Raw genomic sequence first — 19,704 nt, 5'->3', positions numbered from 1 at the left:
AAGCTTGGAAAACATTTTAAAATAATCAGATGCTTTCATCTCCCCTAAGCAGCTATTTATGATGGGCACAAGTCACCAGCCATGGCGCTGACCAGCACAGCAATTCTTACAGGTACAAAGCTGGAAACAGACTCTCCATACCCAGAAAAAAAAGGTCTTAGCAGACTGCCACAAATCCTGCAGAAAATATTGAGCATTAGTTCCCAATTCCAGTAATGGAACTCTTCAATCTGGAGTGCTAGTTTAAACCTAGTTAAGTATCTCTGTTGATATTTTTCTTCTTGGGCCACAAATGTCTGACAGAATGACTGTAAAAATGCACTCCAGGAGACCACTGCAGTATTCTAAAATATTAAATATTGATCCCTGGGATCTACAGTTGTTTTTTTTCCTCCTTAGTCCTGTTTTGTGACATATGTACTATCTTCTCTGCCACTTTTTGATTATGCATAATGTAGGAAGGACTTCAGTGCTTCAGCTACTTTATTGTAAAGCATTGCTGAAACAAACCCTTAAAAATGGAGACCATTACTCTTTATTAATTCCTTTAGGACATTTTTCAGAGCAAGCCCACAAATTACGGAATGGTTTTACAGCAACACTCAGTGAGCCCAGCAGCACGTCACCAAAATAATCCATTAGTAAGCCATCCTTTAATCCTGATTCAAACACACCTGTGTGACTTTGTAATGGTCAAGAAAGACAAAATTTCATCTGTTTCTGCTCCTTGTTAAAGTTTCAGGTTTCACATTTGGGCGATTTCCAAATGCATCTTCATACAAGTGGTTTTGCCTCGTCAAAGTCAGGAACAGAAACATTGCCCAGGCCACCTACTGATGAACAGTAGAGATCATGGTACAACAGGACAATGTCTGTCTGTAGTAATCCATCATACCTGATTTCAGCTTTATTGTCCTAGCTTTTACCCTGGGAATTGATTCACCTCCCTTAAGTGACATACAGCCCAAATCAGAGAAATTTCATGTCTCCTGTAAGCACATCAAGATTTACTCCAAGCAGTTTTACGCTGTATTCAATCCCAGCCACACTTCTGCTCCTTTATTCATTAACTACAGGTATAGTTAATGGAAGTAACACTTTAGCAAGAAACTCCATTGGGTCATCACTGGATTTAAGGTACTCACTATGCCCACTCTTGGCATCTGTCACACATACATGGCATGCAACTGGGACACAGAAAAAAGACTAAGCAAAGACTTGAATGTTAAATTTCAATATGCTCAGTGACTGCCATAGCTTCTGGGTTATTATACCAGGTTTCAGTTGGCCAATACATAACTATTTTTATATGTCAGAATAGCTTCAGCAGGGGAACTGGTCACAGCCTTACAATGATGGTTAGTTCCCTAGGAATCATTTCACAACTACAAATGAGAAACACACAGGTGGGTCTTGATTTTTTAGATGTACAGTGGAAATATTTGAAAACTCAAATTTTCTTCTCAGCTCCATTTGCTCATCCATGGAGGAAGACAGCAAGCCAGTTCACAAAATGTACTTTCAGCCTAGCAGTACTAAACAGCCCCTATGGGAAATCTAATCTGTTATTTGTGAAGACAAGAGGCTATCCTATCTAGTGAGACCATGAATGCTGAGTCTTCCCTAAGTTACCAAATACTATTCAGTCTTTATCTGAAATATTCCTGTTTCTTCCATTCTGGTTATCTCCTCAGCAAACATAATGGAGAATTGTTCTGAATTATGTGCCAGAACTTCAGTGTGGGAAAAGGACTACAATGATGCCAAGACCAGAATACCTGCCTGTCTTTCCTCAGAGTTAAGTCACAAGAATTACCTCAACCCAGAGAGGTGGTTCTGAATGCTATTTTTAAGCCAGTATATAATTTTAAAACACTTCTTTGTGATACATACACCGATAAATTAAAGTTAGCTTTAGAATGAACTGGTGGCCTGAGTCACAATCTAGGCAAGGTAAAACTTTTAGATTCATAACAAGCCTGAAATACATTTACAAGATCTCATCATATAAAATTCCTTCAAATATAAAAGCGATTTTTGTGGTTCTCTATGTAAAGGACAGCTGAAACTAAAGAAATTTCTTGATTTCTACTGTCCCATGCTGTTAGAACACAAGAACAAATATTATCAAGAAAGATGAAAGGTGGAAGCTTTAAAGAACTGAATGTTTAAATGTAACTTCCAGTGAGAAATGACTGGGAAAAAAACTTAGTGCAACTAATCAGGCCCTAATGATCAAATTCTTGGGCAGAAAGACTTGGTGATGAACTGCATCATCAGAGTGAAAAAGACACTCTGCTAACCCCTTTTCTGAACTGGCACCCACTGAATTTCACCTACAAAAACACATCCTATACATATTGCATCTTGAAGGGGCAACCTGAGCTGTGTTGAAACAACTTAGCAGGAGTCAGGAGTGATTTCTGCCATTAGCAAGATAGGCAGGCTCCTGCTTAGCAACTTGTAGCTTTACAAAGACAGTTCCCAAGTCCACAAATTACAAGTTAACACTGAAATGTAAATCTAGATGCAATTTGTGGTATAATTTTCCTCACAAAACCTTATGTTAAGTGCTGTTAAATGTTGTAAATTATACACTAGATAAATTAGTTGAAACACCTCATGTCAAGTCCTCTCTACGGTTTATGGTTTGATAGGTAAGCAGAAAAGACAGTCTTTTTTATTTCTGTACTATGTGAAAATAAAGAGCAGACATGCTTAAAAATCAGCTCAAAACTAGTTTCAGGAAATCAATCAGAATAGGACAAGATGTAAGCAATGACAATGATAATCATTGGAACCAAGATATGCATGGCCAATATTGTATTTCCTCAACCTGGAACTGCATTATACCACACCCCACGAAAAGAAGTGGCTGATGCAAATATTTTGCTCTGTTTAAGTAACATAATCTCTGTCACCTTTTTTTGTGTGTGTGTGTCTTTCCTCCTTCTTACTCTCCTAAAAGATTGTAAATGAAAATGGAATCTCTCAACAAACCGCTACAAAGACAGTCTTTTGGCTCTTTCAGTATTCCACTCTCATGACAAAGCAGAAGCAATTCCTTTCTTCTTTCCCACGTCTGACTACAAGGCCCCAAGAGGATGAAGGGAACTTGCATACTGCCTTTTCAGCTCTCTTCCCCTGCAGCTATTCTTCTCCCTCCAGCTGGCCAGCACCAGGGTCCCTGCAATGCTCTCCCATTTAATTCCTGCCCTCAATGGGGCTGCACAGACATGACTAATTGCAATTTACAAAACACTTCTAGTCTGCCCAGGCACCAGGCTCCAGATTGCTTTACATCCAGTGTGTCAGCCCTGCAGGGACAAAAACATCAGACATTTCCTTTGCAGCTCATGGCAGGGCACAAAGAGCAGATCTATCAAAGCTGATACACAGTGTCTTTTTGAGAGCAGAATGGCGCAAAAGATTATGAAATCACCTGTAATAATTCTTCTCTTTCTGGTCTGAATTCCTAAGAGGTGTTTTCCTCTCTTCCTAATGCCATTGTCCTCCCTGTAATGGCTCAGCACTTAATGTCACTATCTTTTGAAACAGGTCAGGCTAATGGCAAGCTTGCTTTGGGCATATTGATTCAATCTCATTAATATGCACACTCTCACTCCATTCGTTTCTCTATTTACTTTGAAGTCACCTCGCTGGAACCTGCAATGCTTTTCTGTGTTAAGACTCTTGGCTGGCATTTCTCAGCTTGCTGCGTCTGTTTTTTATCTAGGATGAAAATGGGACTGAATGCTGCAAAAGTTAGTCAATGGCACCTCAGGTGACATTTGCTGCCCAGCTGAATGTATTTCTTGGCCTCCTCACCCTCACCACTGAGAGGTATTTTTTCTACTTGCTCTCAAGTTGCCCATTTACGTTGCACATTTTAGGGCAAGTAACATCTCTGTATTTGTCAAGCATCTGCCCCAGGGGAGCACAGCCCCTCATTGTACTCCTACAAAAAATAACACCACCAGACTCTTTCTAAACGTCTCTTCCACCTGAAAGAGCTATTTCCAGCATGGGGGGAGAAATCAGCTTTCACTCAGATATCAGATTCTCAGTGTGATAAGGGAAAGTGATTCAGCTGTCTTCTTTTATTGTTTGCTTTATGATTCAGGAGCAGCTCATTGTTCAGATGACACAGTCAGTCATAACTGGGAACTTCTGTGAGGGGGATGAATACAAGCATTTATATAATATTCAGAGGTCACTTTATATTAGTATCTCTACCCAAACAACCCAGTACTAGCATTTTCCTCTGCAACAGGCCCATGTCATCCAAGGTTATTTTAGGCTGAAATATTTGGGCATACCATTTTCCTCTAAATACTTACAGGGACAGCCAGTTAGATAGTTTCTCCTGAGACTGCATGTTATAGGAAGGTGGATCAGTTTCCTGCTAAGTCCCTCCCAAGTACATGTGGAAATATGCACTCAACTTTCATGATTCCTCCATAAAAAACAGTTTCTTCTCCACCGACATCCATTACAAAAACAAGGAACACACCCATGTGAGAGGAGCTGGCCATGATCAAGACATTGAGCCTATCTAACTAAGGACTGAAAACAATTTGATTAAATTTAGTGCCTTCTTCTGGAAGGAGTTAGAAGATTCAAATCAAATAGGATTCACATCAAACAAAGGGGTACAAACACCTTTTTAGGCAGTTAGGACTCTAAACCTCTGCTAAGACTGCACATCAAAACTTCTGCAGTTTAATTGAACTTAATTTGACTCCGCATGTATCAATTCTTTCCAAGCCTTTAACTCCCCACTGTACTGTTGTAGAAGAGCAGCAGCATGCTGCAAAATTTTAAAGTAACAAATTCCCCTGCTCGATCTCAGAATTTTTCAGAAGATACAATGTTTAAAGTTGAAGCATTATAAATATGGAGTTTTTAAATCCAGTATCATTCTATAAATTATTTGCCACATTAGTTTTAACAGGAACCACCAAAGGAAATATACAGTAAGTCAAAACAACTGAACAAAGTGAGTGGTAAAGACCAATCACTAATTTATGTCACAATGCAGTTGCATCCCAGTTACTGGAATATGGCAATAGAGCAGGGCTGACAGGTGCTCAGGGGCAGAAAGTCATGACAGCTTGACAGAGTTCCTCACACAAAGGTCACGAAGGCTCCAGTCTCAGCAGCATCTAACAGCTCTAACACACAGACAGCTCACACTGTCTGCTGGCTTGTGACTCACTTGATGCAAGAGAGAATCCATCTCCCAGCTGCTGGCTGAGGCACTTGGTCTTGATCTAGATCTACTGCTGCACAACCTTGGCTCAGTAACTACATATTCTCTAATGGGAGCAGCAGGCAAGGATGTAAAGTCATCTTAAAATCCATCACACACTGGAATACAATTAAGAGCTGCAAAACTGAACAGTGAGTACAGAAATATCAGTGCTAAGAGCCAAAGTGGCCACCTGTGGAGGAGCTAACAGTCTAGAGATCAGAGCACACATCAAAATGTTTTATGTTTTGGTTTTTTCCAAGTTTACCTTTCTTATGCATTTTCACCACCTTAAAGCAGAAAAAATTAATCTCAGCTAGCCCTGAAAATTGGTGATTACGGAAAATAAAAATTGAAATGGATTACTTAGTGTCATCAGCTTTGGTCTTCTTAAAAACAATGGGAAACCACCTAAAGCTCTGTGATTGTCAAACCATAGTCCTCTGGAACCTGAAAATATAGTCAGCTCTAATATGACAATGCACATCAATTCATCAGCTAAAAAGGAGGAGAGATGAGAGAGCATGCCACAAAAAGATTTTGACTCACAGTGGCTAATTTCTGAACATCTTCATCAGATGCTCCCAGTGAAGCAAGTCCTATCTCTTGTGAAAACTGTGCAAATTTAGGATCAGCAAGTAGAGGCACATGTCCCAAGAGTTCATGGCATGTATCCCTAAGGAAATGAAAACGAAAAGAGAGTCATTACAGAAATTAATACCATAACAATTCCATAATTAATTTAACATAAGGCATTTTACAGGAGTCTTACCCCTACCTTACAATGAAACATGGTTTTTACAGTGAAGTTCTTCCCTGTGTATACAGTTTCTATGTGTAGGTAGAAACACACACACTTGCTTCTGTTAAATTCATTACATATCATTTAACCCCAGCTGTTCTGTGATCTACTCGTCATTTCCAGATTGAGGGAAAAGGCTGACCACTACAATCTTTTAGACTTGGTGACATGAAGACTGAACTGCCCAGAGGAAAGCCAGCTGTCCCACAAGTACAGTTTTCAGCTTTTCTGTCCACACAAATCAAAATCCAACAAATTCCCTCTTCTTCTTGTCCATTCTTCTTTCTGTAATTGGGTAGCAGTCCACATCAAACACTTTGCCACTTGCCCCCAGAAATATGGGGCAATATTTACAGAGGTCTCTGTGTGCCTAATGTCTCATTTAGTCATGAAACCCGACTGCAATTACTGGGTACTTTTGTTATGTAGTCTACTTTTCAGCTAGCAGATTTCAGAAAAAGCAGAGAATCCAAGTAATTTCAAAAAGAACAGCTGTTCACATCTGTAAGTGCGTTGTTAGTCATGACAAAGTGCAGACATAAGTGTACAAAAAACTGCTAACGGAAGTGCACATGCATCATCTACAAAAGCTTTCAAACAATTCTGAAAGTTTTGCTGCATTTGTTCACAGGAAATAATGGACTTGGTAGTAAAGTTCACTTTAAAAATCCAATCTGACATTTCCTTTGCTTTTGTCTCTTTCAAGACATCTTTTTTTTTTTTTTATCCTAAGCTGTAAACAAATGTTTTAAAGGCAGGGAGAAAACATCAAGTTTTCTGCCTTCTACCCAGAATCATCCAATTTTTTTTTATAAACTATTTTTGTTTGAAACGTCACAGAACATGACATTTCAGATAAATCATGAACAGAAAAACAACCCTCTATATAATTTAAAGTCTTCTTACTCAGTATCCTCACCAAGAAGTCTGAACCAATAATGTGTAGGTGGATAGTAGTAAATAGGAGTTGGTGGCTTGCCTCACTTGACTGGATAAACATCAGAGTTAAAGACCCTTCTTTAATTAATTTAATTCCAATCACAACAATTTTTTCTATATTCTCCTGCAAAGATTTAGTTCACTAACAATGCAAAGGACAGCTAGGAAATGTAGTTTGCAGTCTGACAGACACACCACTTCCCAGTACCAAGCAATTCACTGGAGGAACCCGATTTCTCCAATCATCAACTTCCAACATAAAAATGGGTCAAAGAGCCCATTCTCTGGAAGCCCAGCACACCAATTCTTGCCTCCACCGAGCAAACTGACACTGATTGCTGAGCATCTGTGCTACACTCCATCAGTTCAGATAGATTTAGCTTTGTATCAGTAGTTCAAGCAGAAGCAAACAGTGAAGCTGGCTCCCAGTTCCTGGCTCCAGGTAAGCAGGCAGCCTTCTACAGCAGCATCACTACTACTGACACCTGAGCTAATACCTACCTCTCTATTTTCCTGTGATGAAGCCACAAGCCCCAGAAACAAACAAGCAAATATGATTTATTCCCAGTTCTGCACTGGGACACATGGCCTTTGTTATGTCCACTCTTGCAGACAAAATGAGAACAGACAAAGCCTAATCCCATTAACTTGTCTCTCTTGGCAAGGGGAAAAGAATGAGGAGGCAGAAGATATTTCTCTCATGTCTTTAGCTTATAGATTCTTCCATTAAAGCTATGCAAAGTAGTATTTTGAATGTGCAGTTACAAAGAGGGGAGCTTAAAGCAAAAAGAATATGAACAAAAAAACCCAAACCCACAAAATCTTTCAGGCAGAAACATGAACCAGTATTTGGGATTGTCATTGGAGTCTTTTAGACTTCCCTTCCAGTCTGGCCCTTTATAGATAGTCTAAACAATATAATTCTTTGCTTAACTACCGAGGCTTGATTCTTTTATTTTGTCTTATTCTGAAAATAATTAAGTTCCTTTAATTTATTCACACACATTGCTCAGAGAAAATAAGATTTTTGTAATGCACTTTTCACAGAAAAAGATTTTTCTTGGGAGTAAATTAGTAAAGCAGAAAAAATATACATAGCTCTGTGAATGTAGTAGAAACGTAATTAAAATCAGGAAGAAATATGTTTTAAAATGCATATGGTAGTGATACAGATCAAACCAAATGAACTCTCTAATTTGTATCTAGCTCTGTAGGCCAGGTTTAAATCTGACAGAAAGCCCACTGAAGTCAAAGGGAGCCTTTTTACCTGGTTTATATCATTGAAATGCAACATACACCAGCCAGGACCTGCAACAAACCTCATTATGGCCCCATATATCAAGCAGGCGATCTCAGGGCATTGCAGCTACTGCAGAAGATGAAGAGCTGTCCCCACTCAAGTCAATTTAGTTTTGCCACTCATTTAAAAAAGCACCAGGCTTTCACTCTACACTTCTGGTAATACTTACTGTGTGTTCTATGTTATGGAAAGAAACCTAAACACATTTTAAAAGGGATTTTCAAAATTTTCCTATTGAGTTCCTGGTAGTCAGTACACACATTACTTAACTAATGTGAACCAGTAAGTCTGCAAGAAGAGGGTATAACATCATTAGAAAAGGACAATTTTAATACTCTGTTAGTCATATTTAGGTGACGTGTTAAGACTATAACCTGTATTTTTAAGTTCAGCCCAAATAAGGAATAAAAACCTTAATTCTAACTCAACTGTTATTATTACTCAGCAATTTTCCAGACAGCATGACCAAAAAGGTTACCAAAAAAGCAGCTGCCATTAGTACTAAGGTTCAGCTATGATCCACTGCATAATTCTGAATGTAAGCACCATCCTGAAAACTGCACGGCTTTCAAATACACAAATCAATGAACCAGAGAACATCAGGAAAAGCGCAGACACGCTTACTTGCTTCCTGGAAGATGTTATTGCCTTTATCCTGTTGGAGTTATGTACCTAAATCTCTTATCAGTAGATGAAAATGTTCTTCTAGTTTGTACTAAGTTAATAAACGTCATCATTCTTTTGCTGAACACTGGTACATGCTGCAGCCTGAAACACTGGCTTCCCACAGGAGAGGAAATCATTGATGCAAAGCCTGGTACTTCCCTTGCATCATTTATTTTTTGAAATATCTACAGATATTTTTAAATAGACCTGAAGAGGTTCAGCCTTCCTTCCATCCAAGTCCTTCTTTCAAGCTTTTCCATTCTATCAATTTTTCTACAAATTTAAGAGATTTAAGTTCTAATTACAGAGCTTATAAAAGTGACTGAATTCCTTCAGGGATCACCACCTCCTTTCCAAAAGAAACACGCACACAAAGCTAGCCTCAGAGCCTTCCAGCAAGTACTTTGCCCCATTCGGATGCTAAGGAAAAAGGCAGAGAAGTGTCTAACAGCACCACCTGGTGACTCCTGCCAGAATAAAGCTACCACAATGTTAGATACAGATTAGTATGCTGTGCCATTAAACCTTTTCTATTCAAAAATATTACTCCATGGTTTTGGCAGTCAATTCATGAAATCAAACTTAGGCATGAATCCAAATGTTTACAGAACTGGAGCTGAATATATATGTATGAATCCTTTGTGTAAATTTGGAAAAAATCAAGCATGCTCAAGTAGTCCAAGCAGATTAAACCACAGCTACAATTTCATGCTGTCTGATGACTGATTCACTGCAAAAAATGTCATTCCGGTGCTTACAGGATCAGCAGATACCTTTGGTAAAACTACCTCCGTATTATCTAAATGACAGGTACTCTTCTGCATATATAACACAAGACAAGAGCTACAATCTCTTTGATCTGCTTTTTCACCAATTTTAATCAAAAGACCATATGCCAAAATATTTCATACTAACTTGCAATATTCTGTTTTGGAAAAGCTGCAATGCTGTCTCATAAAAGTCATAATTAAAATGTTTCTCATTTCTGACATAATTTCCCTGTAACATATCTAATATTCTCTCTTGGTAAGAGAATACTGCTCCATGTCTTGCTTGTGTTGTGTTATAGGAGAGAATTGAAGTTCAGCTGTGCAACCTGGTCCAAAGAAATAAAAATGGGAACACAGAAGATCAAATTAAAATTCTGAAAGTAGGGCTTTTTCAAGATATTCAGGGTATTTTTCCACAACTTCTTTCTAGCTGTCCAGCAGAAAATAAGACTATAGACGCTTTTTCAAATCTTTTAAGTGAAAACTCCATTTTCCACTGAAATATAATTTAATAGTATTTCTGACCCACTATATAAATAACCCAGTTGTTTAAGACACTTGTAAAAAGTCACAAAAAAGCCTTTGAATTAAATTCTGGCTCACCATGTGAAGGATTTTGTCATCAACAGTGTAAGAAGAATTTCACACTTTGTAGAAATGTTCCTCTTTTCAATCTTGGCAAATTCAACTTGTTCTTTTAAGAAACTATTTCTTCAGTACTAAAGCAGAGGCAGCAACTTACGGTTCAGGTGTGTAGAGGGGATCTGAGCCGTGCCGTATGTACTGAGTGCAGTGAAAGACTCTGTAGGCTAAGCCAGCTAAAAAGTCACGGGGAGACAGGTATCCAGCAACTGGTCTCACTGTGAAGCCAGACCTTTCTGAAGAGAAAAAGATAATAAAAGGCCACATTACAGAGATCTCTGTATCACTTTCTGATGACAGATCTGCTGCGAGTTATTCTACCAGAAGCGTAACACAAATAATCTTGACGATCGCCACACATCATTTTCAATTATTACATACAATAAGTATTTTGCATTGCTAGCATATGTATAATGAAAACAGCTTGAGGTATTTCAAAGTTGGTCTGAATATCTTTGTCTAGAAAAAAATACTAAGGTACTGTAAGTGATGTTCTTAAAATTTTTATGTCTGGTACCAAATGGGAGAGAAGTTTCCATATTGGAAAATATACAAAATATGTTAAGAAACTAACAGAACAGAATAGGATTAAAACAAATCTGTCCTTATTTTTTATACATAAAATATTGCTTGTGTCAATAAAATACTGAATTTTATAGTTAAGGTCCTCATTGAAATATTTAAGTATTCCTTTTTCAGATTAGTCCCAGAGTGAAACAGTTTCAGAATCAGTGACTTCAAAAAGTATGTTTCTCTCAAAAAGTAATTCTTTATTCTTTCAAAGTTTTTACAGGACACTGTTTCAAGTTCTTCTGCAACAGGTACTACTACCTGCTCTATGTAGTCTGAAAACATATTTCTGAAACAAGTGTGAGATTTTTAATTTCTAACTAGGGACTAAAAATCTGTACAATTTGGCATCATTCCTTAGTGACTGTAACACAATACATGAGAGACCCAAGAAGGACACAGTCAAACTCAAAGAATGATGAATCAGGTATTAGCAAATGCAGGTTTTCACAAACAAGAACTATGGATGAAGTGCAGGCTGAGGAAAGTAAGCATGTTGTTATAAATTCTTTATTTCCTTTAGCTTGTCCATATATATACATTTAGATAAAATGCTTTGCTAATTTTTCTCTTACCAGCACATAAGTTGGTTTTTTTCCAAACACCCTCCTTTATAATATTTTAGTTCCTGAGTAAAAAGTTTAAGAAAAAAATCTGAAAGGACATCTGAGGAGAAATTAAACTCTTAAATTAACTCTTCAGTGGCTTTTCCTCTAGAGCTAAAAACATCTCTATGTCTACCACATTGTCCATATGGGATACATTTCTATTACAAATTTAAAATAAGAATTTATTTTTGAACTTAAATATGTAATACACTGAGCCTTAAAAAATGAAAGAAGCACCATATCACCTACAGTGTCCAACGCATCTTTTTCAACATACAAACAAAAGGACTAGCTTCATGAGGTCTTGAGCACTCAGGAAAACTTCATATTCATCAGGCTACACAACAGTGTGCTAACCTGCCCTCCTCTTTAAATTCAGTTATCTTGGCATTTGATGCCACCTTTTCCTGCCTGGACATTTGGGGGACACACAGTGCAGCTATCAGAAGTCCCTACCTGTGGTTAACTCAAGTTTTCCTTTTCTCCATGCACAAGATAACATCATGCTTTACATGTTCAGCTGATTCATTTCTCTCCATTTCATACTTGCAAATATCTACATAAAACTCTCTTGACTCCAAAAACTCTCTGCCACAGAGAACACCAAAACTAGAATGATACTTCAAGCTAAACTGAAGGCCACTGACAGTGCTCTGAGTCTTTTCACTCAATGTGCTTTGTACTCCATACTAACAAAAAAGAGTGCTTTCATGAAACCATATCTATTAATAAACCAAATATGAATGTTACCTTTGAGAAAAGTAGAAACATCTTCCAACTGAGGCACATTATCTTCTCTATATCCACAGTACTTGCTCAGCAGAGGAAAGTTTTTTAAATATTCACGACAAGCATGGGTGGGATAGAGTTTACTGAGTTCCCTAAATACCACCCCCCAAGTTTTAACTTCTTCAGCTGTGTACTCCACTCTGGGAATGGGTTGACCACTATTGGAAAAAAAAAATATAAAATACATTCAAATACAACCAGATTGTAGATACTGACATTTCCACAACAAGTATTGTTAAATAAAGGCAAATGAGACTATTAAAACTATTTGAACTATATTTAATTCACAGCTTGAAACTTTTTCCTTAGAATTATTTCTTGATGCTATGATGTACCTATTCTATCATTTCCTTAAGAATTGTGTTTCTTAATAAGCAACCTCATTGCTTTTTATTGTTTGTACATATCATAGTAGAAAGATGGATTTCTTATACACCATGTTTCTATACCAGACTGATATTTCTCCACTTACTGCCACTGGTACCTTTGTAAGTTGGTGGCTGAAGATCCTGATTCAGTCTAACATGTAGATAGAGTAAGACCTTCAGCAGACAGCATTCTCTATCCATTCTTTAAAATACATAATATTCACACACCATTAAATGCTGGGTCAAGATTAGGCAATTACATATATGCTTAGAAATGTATGGATCCAATGAAAAGATGTGTATTAATGGCTTAGACAGTTGCTTACATATGCAGATATATTTGGAACCCTGAATTCATGCAGGACTATATTAGGAGGAAGCTCATCTCAGAACCAGCAGCCCAGCCTAGAGGAAACTAAGCCTTTAAATACATCTCTCCTTTTGTTTTAATTCTGCCTGGTGCTTCTGCCCCATCCTGCTTGCACAGATGTACAGACATTGGAAAGAATGAGCCTTCCAGGATACCTGCAAATCTGTTTCTGACATCCAAGATTTGCCTTGAGTAGCTTCAGTTAATTCAAAACTGACTAACAGTGTGAACATTGCTAAGAGATCCTTCCAACTTGCACTGCCTTGTATTTAGCTGTAAGGTATGTCCCATGACATGGCCATGGGCCATCATCTCATATCATTAATTGCCCCTTGAAATGTTATAATGTTCCTCTGAAATTAATATTCACAATCTAGAATGTGTAATCTCTGCAATCTGCCTTCTCCTCAGGCATCTTCTTCCACACTGTAACGACGTACAGATTGGCAAAGGGATTCACAGCATCCTCCTCCGCTCCATCAGTCCTTATCTCTCGCTCTCCTGCCACAGGGCTGGCAATGTGGGCACTCCAGCCCAGTGCTGCAGCTTCCCAGTACCACAGACAGCAGCTGAACAGGCATGTCAGGCACGGGCAGCTCCACTGAAGCAAGAGAAGCGCAGTGCTGGCCTTTTGCTGGCGGCTGCTGCTCAATTCATAATCCTGTCTCCACTGTGCGAGGTAACAAGGAATAAGCCCTCATGTCACATTTGATTGCTGCTATGCAGTCCCTACATGCACAAGAGAGGATCATCTGCCCTACATTCATTGTGGTTGTCCCCTCATCTTTATTGAAAACTTACCATTTAATCCCCTTGCCTTTCATGATATCAAAGGATTTTGATCCATGGCAGTTATCTGTCAGTCAAAGGCAACTTTGTATGAGGTGCTCGTACTTGGTAGGGACTGCTGAATACCCAATACATGCACTAGTTCCCTGTCAGCCACTTTTGCAGACATGACAAGAATTGCAACACGTTTAGTGAAGTATTTCTCATCCACAGAAGCTGCACTGGGTCTGTGCCCATCCTGCAGTGGGAGACAGTCCTAAAGGTCTAGTATCTGTCAACCCCCTTAACAATTCATTAGCCTTAAGCTGCCTGCCAGCTCATGAAAAAGATAGCATAGCTATTCTGAATTGTACTGTACATGACAGATACAAGCAGGTTGCTACTCCATGCATTTGCATTTGCTGGAATACCCAGCCTCATCCCTTCTCCTTAAGCCTGACCTCTACTATGGATACTACCAGTATGGGTCAGCACTGGCATATCAACGAGGAAGATGTTTTCCCATTGGAAAAGCTCATGTTTCTATTTAGCCTGTCACTAAAAAGGCATAAACACAATCAAGGATCTAAAGCTTGCTCACTGCTCACTAAAAGGTTTATAACTTAGTTATTGTTCCAATTAATTCATTAGTACTGAAGTAAGGTTCACTGAACATTAATTCCTTAATAGGTTTCATGCTTAGGAGAGCTGATCTTATTTCCAGCTGATCATGATACTGCTTTCTTTAAAGAGAGAATCAAGGCAGCCAGACTTGTGGGAGGATCTATGCATTTTTTCCTCACCTCTGCAAACTTCGTATTTCTTACCTTCTTATTTCAACATGCAAGACCCACCTTGCACTCAAACATTTCATTAGATCATGGAAATGGCCAATCTGCATAGCCAGTTTCCTTGTGGTTAAGATGACTCTACAAGCTAACCTAATCTGAATTTTTATTTCTCCTTATTAAAATAGGGTCTTTCCATTTTGCCATGGTCATGAGCTATCAACTCATATTATTAATTCCCTCTTAAACATCGTATGTTTCCTACAGATTTAATTTTCGCAACACTTTTTCAAACCCTAATCAGTCTCAAAGGACTAATTAGCAAGATTAATGCATTTTCACTCTCTTTAGGATAGAAGCTAAGTGAGAGAGGGAGGAAGATGTTTTTTTATGGCTTTTTTGGTCCATTTATTTCACACAGCTGATCTTCACTGCTGTGCTCTATTAACATGTCTTTTCCTTTAACAGCCAGCTCCAGCAAATACCTGCTCCTTCAAGTTCACTTGGTAATGTTATTCTCTCTGTCTCTTCATTACAGACACCACTTTATGCTCAAGCAAAGCAAAGCATCTACCACTATATAACAGTAGCAATTCATAAAGGAAATGCTGATCTGAGATTTTCAACTCAACTTTTTATGGAGCTAATTCCTTGCAGCTAGATCTCTGGGGTTTTTTAAGGAAACAAATGTGGGTTGTTGGTTTCTTTCACAATGGAAAATGAAAAGTAGAAACATATCAAGTCTCAGTAAGTGATTAGGAAAGTCACTTGCCTGGAAGACACTGAGAGATGTTTACCCCAAGGAGGGCAGCCCTTGTAAAAGAGCTGTTCTTTTTTTGGAAATAAGTAAATAGTCATTAGACAACAGAAGAGAGTGTGATGAGACTTTGATGTAGTGTCAAGACACCTGTAGTAACACTCAGCTCCTCAGCATGGGTAGCAGAAACAGCCCAGCTGTAGCAGCACAGCATTCCCTGAGCTGATTTGCCTTTCCTCAGCATGGCTTGGGCTGCGCTGCAACAGGATACTGAGGTTGTCTCTCTGAGCTGTCTCTCCATGGATACCCAGAGACAGACTGGCTGTACGGACCAGTAGATAGAGCACGTCCCTGGGGGTAAAGATAACCAGTGCAGAAGACCTGAAGTATGAGTGGGATTTTGCCACATGTCAGATAACTGCCCTGAGCACTGGACTCCCAGGTTTTCTGGTGCCTGGCTAAGAGTATTTGAAGCCTCTTTTTTCTTTCTGCTTATAATAACAGGACAAGTTTGCAATCTTTTAAAGGCTTGAAAAGAAGAATGGAATGAAGGAGTACATTTGAGAAGTTTTGCTGAAGTACAAGATCTGGTCCTCAAATAACCTTTGGTTTGGATTGTGTAATTTTTGTAATGTGCCTGCAAAAATGTTCTTAAGCCTTCAAAATCTAAAGAAGGAAAAGGTTTCCCTTTCCTTGATTTATTTTCTGGAAATAGGCAGGATTACTTTCTGTTATTTTGCAAAAAGGTGTTTCTCTTCTGGTTTCAGGGTGGAGAAAAAGGCCACACTTTGAAGCAAAAGACCAACTACTGCTTAGTAAGCCAGCTGCATCGCCTTTCCAGCACTTAGGCAGCTGAGAGGGAGAAGGAAGGAAGATCTTACCAGCAAGTTAGCAGCTGTGAAATGCACAGCACTACTGCCACCATCATGGATAAATGGAGAACTATCCCATTTATTGAAAGAGCCTAAGAGCACACACAGCCTGCCCTCATCCACAGGTATCCACTTGACATTTCACACTGCAGTAAATGACAAGAAGCACCGACTTCACTGCAAGCATTAGACTAAAAGAAAGATAATAAATCAATCAGCTTTAAACAAACATTCTAACAAAAAAAGCTATCTCAATTTACATTTGAAAGCTGGCTAAACCCAAGGCTTACCTGGGCAGCCTAGAGAACTTCTCTACTAATAAACACCTGCCCCAGCAGGCAGCAGCTCAGTGTACAGGATGGATGTCGTGAGCATCCAGCTAAACAAATACCACTGTGGGCAGAAAGAAAGGGCAAAAAACACTAGTGCCTACATGTGTGTAAGACTGGTAATAGCTTAATGACTGCCTTGGGACAACAGTAGAGGAAAAATATAATCAGAATTATATGGTCAAAACAGACTTAATCCATCTGTCCCCCCAGCCTCCTGCAGAATGAAAAACATTCTGAAATTCAGTTTTGACTTGATTCCTGGCAGGATTGATTCCTGACAGGATTGATTCCTGACAGGATGTGCCTCCTATAAGTGGAAAAAAAATTTACACGTTTGATATTCTTAAACCATGTAGGTAGAAATCTCAAAGGAGAAAAAATGAAAAACCTGAAGAAGTGTAGAGAAGAAAATGGAAAAGAACATGAAATTAATATGTTCTTTCCCTTGAGAATGAGGGTTTAAACCTGTTGCAAATAAAACCTAAAGTAGGATTAGAACTAGTTGAGTGCTTCTGTGACAAGAAAATTGCAACACAGTAGGTGTTTGTAGGTAGAACAGCAAGTTTCCTAACTTCCAGAGACTGTAGCAAATTGAAAATACTGACTTGAAATGGGGAAAAAAAAACAGAATGAGAAAACACTTTCAGTGTATTTGTGTGCAGCCACCAGCTTCTCTAACTACATAGAAATGCACTGACTAAATTCTAAGAAATTTAGAGCTGTATTGGCAAAACCGATAAATGGCATTTTGCAGCATCCAACAGAATCATAGAATGATACAATTGTTAAGGTTGGAAAAGACCTCTAAGATTACCAAGTTCAACTGTTAACCCAACACTGCTATGTTCACCACTAAACCTTGTCCCAAAGTGCCACATCCAAAGACCTCTTGAACACTTCCAGGCTGGTGATCCCACCACTTCCCTGGGCTGCCTACTGCCCGACCAGCCTTTCAATAAAAAAGTTTCCTAATATCCAGTCTAAACCCTTGCGCAGCTTGATGCCATTTCTTCTCATCCTGTCACTTGTTATGTGAGAGAAGAGGCCAACCCCCACCTCACACAACCTCCTTGCAGGCAGCTATAGAGAGTAATAAGGTCTTCCTTGAGCCTCCTTTTCTCCAGGCTAAACAACCACAGCTCCCTCAGCCACTCCTCATCAGACCTGAGTTCCAGCCCCTTCACCATCTTTATTGCCATTCTCTGGACACGCTCCTGCACCGCAATGTCCTTTTTACAGTGAGGGGCCCAAAACTGGACACAGGACTCGAGGTGTGGTTGCACCAGTGCTGAGTACATGGGGAGAATCACTGCCCTGCTCCTGCTGAACACACCATTTCTGATAAAGGCCAGGATGCCATTGGCCTTCTTGGCCCCTGGGTACACTGCTGGCTCATGGTCAGATGCTGCTGACCAGCACCTCCAGACCCTTTTCCACTGAACAGCTTTCCAGCCAATTTTCTCCCAGCCTGCAGCACTGCAGGTTGAGACCAAAGTGCAGGACCTGGCACCTGCTTTGTTGAACCCCATGTGATTGGCCTCAGCCCAGTATAGTATGTGCATGAAAATAAAATAGTTTTGAGGTTTAGTGAGCTCTTCCAACTATGTAGGAATGCTAGATATGTGTGATTCAGTAGTGCATCAGTTTGTCAGTAAGGCATGCAAATATCTGTAAAATATTTTCCAAAGTTTAAGCAACTGTGAATAAAATGCTAAAAGAATGTTTGCTTTTCAAATGCTTCACTTGCCTGTAGCTGTATCAAAATTGTAACGGGATTCCAAGCATCAGGTTTGTAATTTATAGCCTACACTAAACTAGTCAAAGTTTAAAGGATGACTTTGTCTACTGTTAAACTTCATCCTACAGAGTTAAGTAGAGCATGAATTCTAACTAGTCAGCAGCACAGTGAAGAATTATGCCAGTACTTACTATTTATAGCTCATGGCAACATCCACAAAGTACTTTCTTCGCTGTCGATAGACATTGTCTTTAAATCCCTTAAGCAAGGAAGAAGAGAGTAATTTACAATAAGGACATAAAATTAGCTGTAAGAATTATAAAATAAATCATTGAAGTGTTTCTTTAGTACTTAGTTGCATTGTATTTTGATTTGCACTCTCTACTGGACTGCAGTAGAGAATAAGGATTTTCTTTGCTTTTCTTTCTTTTTTTTCTATTTTTTTCCTTTTTTTTTATTCACCAGAGTTCCATAGGAGTTCTTTCAAGAGAGCTTTTTGCATGAGTACAGTCATTCAACCAAGATGCTGAAAAGTGAAACTTTTTTCTTGTCATTTCATCTCACTCATGTTTTCCTTGATCTGAACTGAGATCTAGACACAGGCACATAGAACAATCTACCTGTTCTTTATACATCTTTCTTCACTAGAATCAAACATCTAAAGAGAAAATCTATGCAATTCATTTTGAAGATAGTTTTTTCAGCAGTTGCCATCCTAACCAACTCATTAGGAACTGAAACATCAGGCCCCAGGTGATGTTTGAGTTACAAAGGAAGGGCTCTACCTCATGGTTTACAGTAGGCTCACACCTTTTCCACATTAGGAGCAAAAGAGTTGTATAACACATACATGCTGGCCAGTTACAGCTCTTTGAGGTATTCAAAATTGGAACAGATCTCTTCTATATCTACAAAATATAAAGATACTTCAGATTTGGACTACCAGAAGAGTAAACTATTTTCAAAGTAGAACTGCCAACCTCTTGAAGATAAAAAAGGGTTAAAGAGTTATCTATGTTACCCAGTTAGTAGCCCAGAAAGTGCATTTAAGATTCCCCCTGAAAATTAAAATGTCTTTTTTCCTTAGTGCTCACATAGACATGCAAAACACTGAAACAAATTAAAAGATAACATTGCTTGATTTGAAATACTTGTATGAGCTTCCATAAAACTCAGGAGACATTTTACTGTCCCATAACCAAAGCTGTGCTGCTGGGGCAGAGTACGGGAGGATTTCACAGGCCTACAGAAAGCCTTCAAACCTACACTCCTACACAGAGAAGCTTCTTTGACTTGCAAAAAGTTGCTGTAATCTGGGGGAGCCTCCTTGTCTCCTTATTACCTATTGAGGCAAATGTTGAGTTACTCAGCTGA

At 38.9% G+C, this 19,704-nt stretch overlaps 1 protein-coding gene across 1 annotated transcript in view; it reads right to left on the bottom strand.

Moving 5' to 3' along the window:
• The window catches only part of TPH2 (tryptophan hydroxylase 2), a 50,866-nt gene that overhangs the window by 23,957 nt on the left and 7,205 nt on the right, over positions 1–19,704 (bottom strand). Inside the window, exons 5-8 of the mRNA XM_039704055.1 lie at positions 18,522–18,589; positions 12,299–12,495; positions 10,471–10,606; positions 5,801–5,927 (exon numbers count right to left, since the gene is read on the bottom strand). Coding sequence (XP_039559989.1) covers positions 5,801–5,927; positions 10,471–10,606; positions 12,299–12,495; positions 18,522–18,589 — 528 coding nt within the window. The remainder of the gene's footprint in view (positions 1–5,800; positions 5,928–10,470; positions 10,607–12,298; positions 12,496–18,521; positions 18,590–19,704) is intronic.

The sequence above is a fragment of the Passer montanus genome, unplaced genomic scaffold (genome assembly GCF_014805655.1).
Source record: "Passer montanus isolate IOZ18808 unplaced genomic scaffold, ASM1480565v1 scaffold17, whole genome shotgun sequence".
NCBI classification, from domain to species: Eukaryota; Metazoa; Chordata; class Aves; order Passeriformes; family Passeridae; genus Passer; species Passer montanus.
The sequence above is the reverse complement of the archived record's forward strand: the minus strand, read 5'-3'. Positions and strand labels throughout refer to the sequence as shown.